The sequence below is a fragment of the Gekko japonicus genome, unplaced genomic scaffold (genome assembly GCF_001447785.1).
Source record: "Gekko japonicus isolate JY-2015 unplaced genomic scaffold, Gekko_japonicus_V1.1 scaffold574, whole genome shotgun sequence".
Lineage (NCBI taxonomy): Eukaryota > Metazoa > Chordata > Lepidosauria > Squamata > Gekkonidae > Gekko > Gekko japonicus.
Window position 1 is genome coordinate 172,327 of NW_015159725.1, and position 5,601 is coordinate 177,927.

The following is a 5,601-nucleotide window of genomic DNA, read 5'->3' on the forward strand; positions in this document are numbered from 1 at the left end:
TCTGACAGTAATGCTGATTGTGTGAACTTAGGCAGATCATGAGAGGGAGGGCAGGAAGGGTTGCATCAGTGCTTAGCTCTTGTGGCCCTTTCTTACATGCCCAGGGAAATGCTGATTGCCACTTTGGCATTAGGAAGCAATTTTTCTCCAGGCCAGTTTGGCTGGAGATCCTGGAGGATTTTTGTCATCTTCTGGGCATGGAATAGTGGTCACTGGAGGTGTGGAGGGGGAGGCATTTGTGAATCAGAAACCAACCAATACTACCAAAAAGGTTAAAAAAGTATTTAAAAATATGAAATTCAGAGGGCCAATTAACGTGCTAAAAACAGACCCACCAGTTCAATTAAATAATACCAATTCAATTAAATAGACAGCTACTATATAAGTGATAAAAAGATCACTGCTTTCTAGAAGATGGTGAATATTTTTGCATGAACAAACATCTAGGGTATTAGTAAAGGTGCAACTACTGTGAGCATTGCTTCTTGTGAAGGGGGAGAGGCCTTGTACAGTCTCCAAGTACTGAACAGAGGCTTCCTACCACCTTTGATAAACAAGGGAAAGGGGAGGGCAGAGTTTCATTCACTGAAGGTGGAAACAAGGTCTTTGTGATGATTATGATCCTGTATCATCCCCAAGGGACAAAGTTGAGATACACTAATGAAATCATGGTATACATTTATACCAATGCAGTTGCATACATACATTTATGAAATGTAGCCTAATATGTAAATGTATCAAATCAACTTTACCTTTGATGGGGCTCTGTAGCAGGATACTGGTATCCACTGTTTCTTCTGATTGACAAGTAGAAGTGCTATGATAAGAACAAGGGCTGTCATGATGGGCACCGTCACCCAAGCAAGAGAGCTAAGAGATTCCTCTGTGCTTGATTCTGATCCTCTGTTTTCTCTAAAATCCCCCTGAAGGTGACCCATATCTGAAAAGTGTGCAAGAGTATTTTAGTAGCAATACAACTAGATATGGCTTATGTCTCCCATATCAAATAGCAGAATAACTTCAACAATCTCTTGTTGTTGTTTTTATCAGTTCCCAAACAGGCAACAACAGTACAATCTTTAAATGGTTTCCTCAAATTATGGGTAGCATTGCATGAATATTTAAGATTCTTGGCTCTGTATATTAGGGCAAACTAGATGAGATTATGGTTGTGACTAGATTGGAAAATGGCTTTGACTTACTCTGCAGTCCCCAAGCCATTTTTTAAAAATATAGATGGGGATTTAAATTGCTCTCTTCTATTTGCACCGATAGGAACCCGTAAACAGAGGCTAGATGGCCACCTGATAGCAATGACACACTATGAATTTAGGTAGAGTGTGAGTGGGATGGCAGGAAGGGATGAGTTAGTGCTCAGCTCTTGTAGCCATTTCTTATGTGCTCAGGGTAATGCTAATTACCACTTTGGGGTCAGGAAGGCCAGATTATCATCCTCTGGATACAGAGCAGGGGTCACTGGGGGGGGTAGCTGTGAATTTCTTGCATTGTGCAAGAAGTTGGTCTAGATGACCCTTGGGATCCCTTTCAGCTCTAAGCATCAGCTGTAGGGGAAAATTCAATTATCTCTGCAGGTATTTAAAATGGGAGTAGCCAGATGAAGTCCTGATAGAGGAGAGAACCGATGAGGATCCTGCTAACACTGTAGCTGAGGACCGTTCAGGCTGACTTCTCCCCTCCTCTTTCTGCATATATTTAAACTGGGTGGGGCTAAAGCCAAAGGGTCTTGGCCCTTAACCTGGGTTTGTGACCTGGGACCTGTGAAAATCAGCTTGCTAGACTGCGACAATCTCTGTTATTTCCCTTTGTTTGTATTGAGAACCTTTTCTTTTTGTAAGATGCTTCGGGTCCCTCAGAGAGAAAAGCAGGCTAAAACGCTCAAATAAAGAAATACAGTCAGAAAACACAGTATGAGGCAAGTTAAAAATCCCCTCCTCAGAGCTGTGGTCCTGATCCTTTTAAAATAAAAGACAGGTTTTATTGTGGATGCTAACGCCTTGCCTAGTTTGGCACATGGATTCAAGTGAGACATCTTTCCCCCCAATGTTTAATTTCATAAACTATCAAATAGTTCAAGTTAGAAGTATTTCTGTCAGAGTAGCCACAAAATGTACTCCCTGGTCATGACAAACCATGCCAATGGTGCCCTTGCCCTGGAGAAATAAGGCAAGTAGTGACTAGGGACAGGGCTTTCTCAGTGGTGGCTTTCCAGCTGTGAATGCCCTCTCTCTTGAAGTTCACCTGGCAACAGATGAAAACATTTATTTTCACCCAATCCTTTAACAACTTTTGCTTTTTTGTATTTAGCCCCCTTTTTATCATCTACCCACCATTTGTAATTTTTATACTGCTGATTTTAGCAATATTGCTTTATTGCTGTGAGTTTTGTTGTTTTAACCATTAAAAATTATTTTATTTTTTTTACTTGGCCAATATTTTTGGAGTAGTTAGATATATTCTAAACAAATAGGGAGACAGACAGTAACCATTTTTCTTGTACACCCCCTTTCTTTGTTCCTGATTATCAGTTGTTTTACTATACAGAATCACCACTACAGTTAGTCATAATGTCAATAATTTAAAATTGCATGAAATTATGTAATATTTTTCCTGAAAAAACAAATATCTTTTATTTAATCATTATTTATATTCACATAGGTTGTTTAATTGCTGCCAAACCACAAAGCCATACTTAAATGTTCAATAGGGCTGCCAACCCCCCCGGTAGGGCGGAATTCCCCCCGCCCCAGAGGCCCGTTACCCGACGCCGGGGAATCCGGGCCCGGGGGGAACTCCGCCCCGGCGTGCGCGTCACCGGAAGTGACGTCGCACGCTGGGGGCGGGGCCACGCCATTTTCAAGATTTGGCAACCCTAATGTTCAAACACATTAACATTTGGCAACAGACAGGGGAGAATGGTAGTGAGTTGGAAAGCCATGTATACTGGATGAGACAGATGTGCATAGATTAATAATAGTCTGTTTATTACTGCACAAGCAGGGACCATCAAACATTTGGGTATAAAGAGAGGAGTGGGCTAGTGGTAGATACTGGGGTTAGATCCCCAAGTGAAATCTGGTTCCTTCAGTAAGAAGCCCAGGAAGAGCCAGAAAGCCAGGGCCCTAGTCTCCTTGGGTTCCCAGTAAGGTAAGTAGACTTCTACAAGGAGAACCACATAAAGGGTTTTAAAGGGGGATAATTATTGTTTAAAAAAGCAATTATGAAGCCAGAATGCCAGCAGGGGGTTGGGGGCAATGTTCCCTCTAAGCTGTGGAGTCTTGTGAGCAAAAATTCTATTTTGTGAGCGACTGGCATTAAAGTTGTGAGCAAGCGATTTGGCTACTGCATAAATTAGTTTGCTCTGCAACCTTCCTTCCTGAGCTAAGACAAAAATGTGTGAACTGAAGGCTAAAAAACTGTGAGCTAGCTCACACTAACTCAGCTTAGAGGAAACACTGGTTGGGGGCTATCCAGTGTTTTGTACGGAGTGTCACATGTATGACTATCTGCCCACTGGATAGAAGTCTTGGGTGTGTGCTTGGTGCAAGGAGCTCCTGGTTCTCAGGGAATGAGTTTGTTCCCTTGAGGCCAAGGTGGCTGACCTGGAGAAGCAGACACAGTCAGTTAGGTACACGGAGAAGACTCTCGGGGACTTCCGGTGGGTGGATCGGCGATGGCGGTCGCTTTCCTCGATGTCTGAGGAGGCAACTAGCACACCCTCGGCTTGGAGGGGTGCCACCTCAAGTGGCACCCCCACAGAGCCCCTGTGAAGGGTTCCAGGCCAGGGGACTCCTGAGGGTTAGCCTCTTTGATGGCTTGAAGCCGGAGAATAGAGGCTTCCCTCTGCCCCGATGGTCCAGCCGATGGGTGACCTTAGGTTACAAGCCAACCTAACCGGGACAAACGTAGGAGATCAAGCGGAATAGCGTATGAAGAGAGCAGGGTCAAGATATGACCAACAATGAATGTGAGTTCGAAATAAACGGACTATTTTACTAAAACGGAGTACCCCCCCGGTGGGAAAAGCGGTGCGTAAGGAGGGACGCCTCCTAAGTGCATGAATGGACTAATGCAAAGAAGGGGGGAAATAAACAGTGAGTTTTTTTCTGAGAGACTTGAGTACCGATAGTGAAACGACGAGTCTTTCGAGTCCTGGCATAGCGGTTTGGAAGTGTAAACAAAGTGAAATATGGCGGCTTCCTGAGGAAAGTTAAAACCGAAACCAGGCAGTCAGAGTCCAAGACCGGAAGAGGGAGCAGACGTCATGAAGTTGCTAGCGGATATGCTGAAGCCGGTAATGGAGCAACTCGGTGGTATTAACCAGCAATTGGCCACACTAAACCAAAACTTCGCTCTGCAGCAGCGCCAGCTGGCAGAAATGGAGAAGAAAGTGGAGCATGCAACTGTGAAAATTACAGAGATGGATATCGCAAATAACAAGATGAGGAAAAGAGTGACGGATGTGGAAACAGCACAAAAACGTCAAGAAACTCGTTTGTTACAGCTTCAAATGGAAAAAGCTAACATGACTCTCAGATTTCAGAGGGTGTCTGAAATTGAAAAAGAAGATTTAAAGAAGACTCTGGGAGAGATCATCGCTCCAGTAACAGGTATATCAGAGGATGAAATAGTAAAAGACATAGAGGCTGCCTATTGGGCATACTCTAATTATATCAGAAAAAATAACCTGCCTGGAGAGATTGTGGTGAGATTCGCAATAAGACATACCAGAGCTGCGGTATTAAAGGCAACTTCGGCAAATCCACTGAAAATTGGGAATACAATCATAAAGACTTTAAAGGATATTCCATTTGAAAGTCGTCAAAAGGGGAAAGGCTACAAGGAATTGATCTCATTTCTTCAAACTAATGGAATTCAGTACAGGTGGGTGATTCCTGATGGTGTAATTTTTAAAGTCAACGACAAAAGAGAGAAGATTGACTCCATCTTTAAAGCTAAGGAATTTTTGAGATGTCAGCTTGGGCCGGAAGAAGAACTTAAAGATGAAGAATCCAAGTCAAGTGACTCTGCTACTTCGGGAACGTATGACTTTAGGGATAGAAAACCGAAGTAAGGGCAGAAGGACTCTGTAAATTGCTCTTTGAAGTAAAGAAGATGCTCAAGAAGCACTCTCACAAAGATTAACTTACTAATATAGAAGATGTGTTAAACAAGAACTTCACAAGTATATTGTATCACAAACAATTGTATTACTAACATTTAGATTAACATGGAAAGTATCTCCTACTCTTGGGTTTTTAGTTAGTGTGGGTATCTTTCCTTTATCCTTAGATGTAGTCCCCCTTCCTTGATTTTTCGTTGTAGTTAATAGTCTTATGAAAAATAATAAAAATACCCTCTCGGGGGTTTCAAAAAAAAAAAACTTCACAAGTATATTGTATCACAAACAATTGTATTACTAACATTTAGATTAACATGGAAACTATCTCCTACTCTTGGGTTTTTAGTTAGTGTGGGTATCTTTCCTTTATCCTTAGATGTAGTCCCCCTTCCTTGATTTTTCGTTGTAGTTAATAGTCTTATGAAAAATAATAAAAATACCCTCTCGGGGGTTTCAAAAAA

At 42.3% G+C, this 5,601-nt stretch overlaps 1 protein-coding gene across 2 annotated transcripts in view; it reads right to left on the minus strand.

Annotated features, from left to right (window-relative positions):
• The window catches only part of CRIM1 (cysteine rich transmembrane BMP regulator 1 (chordin-like)), a 204,026-nt gene that overhangs the window by 7,724 nt on the left and 190,701 nt on the right, over positions 1-5,601 (minus strand). For both annotated transcript variants that reach the window (XM_015423500.1, XM_015423434.1), the window contains one exon: positions 753-940. In XM_015423500.1, the coding sequence (XP_015278986.1) occupies positions 753-940 (188 nt within the window). The remainder of the gene's footprint in view (positions 1-752; positions 941-5,601) is intronic.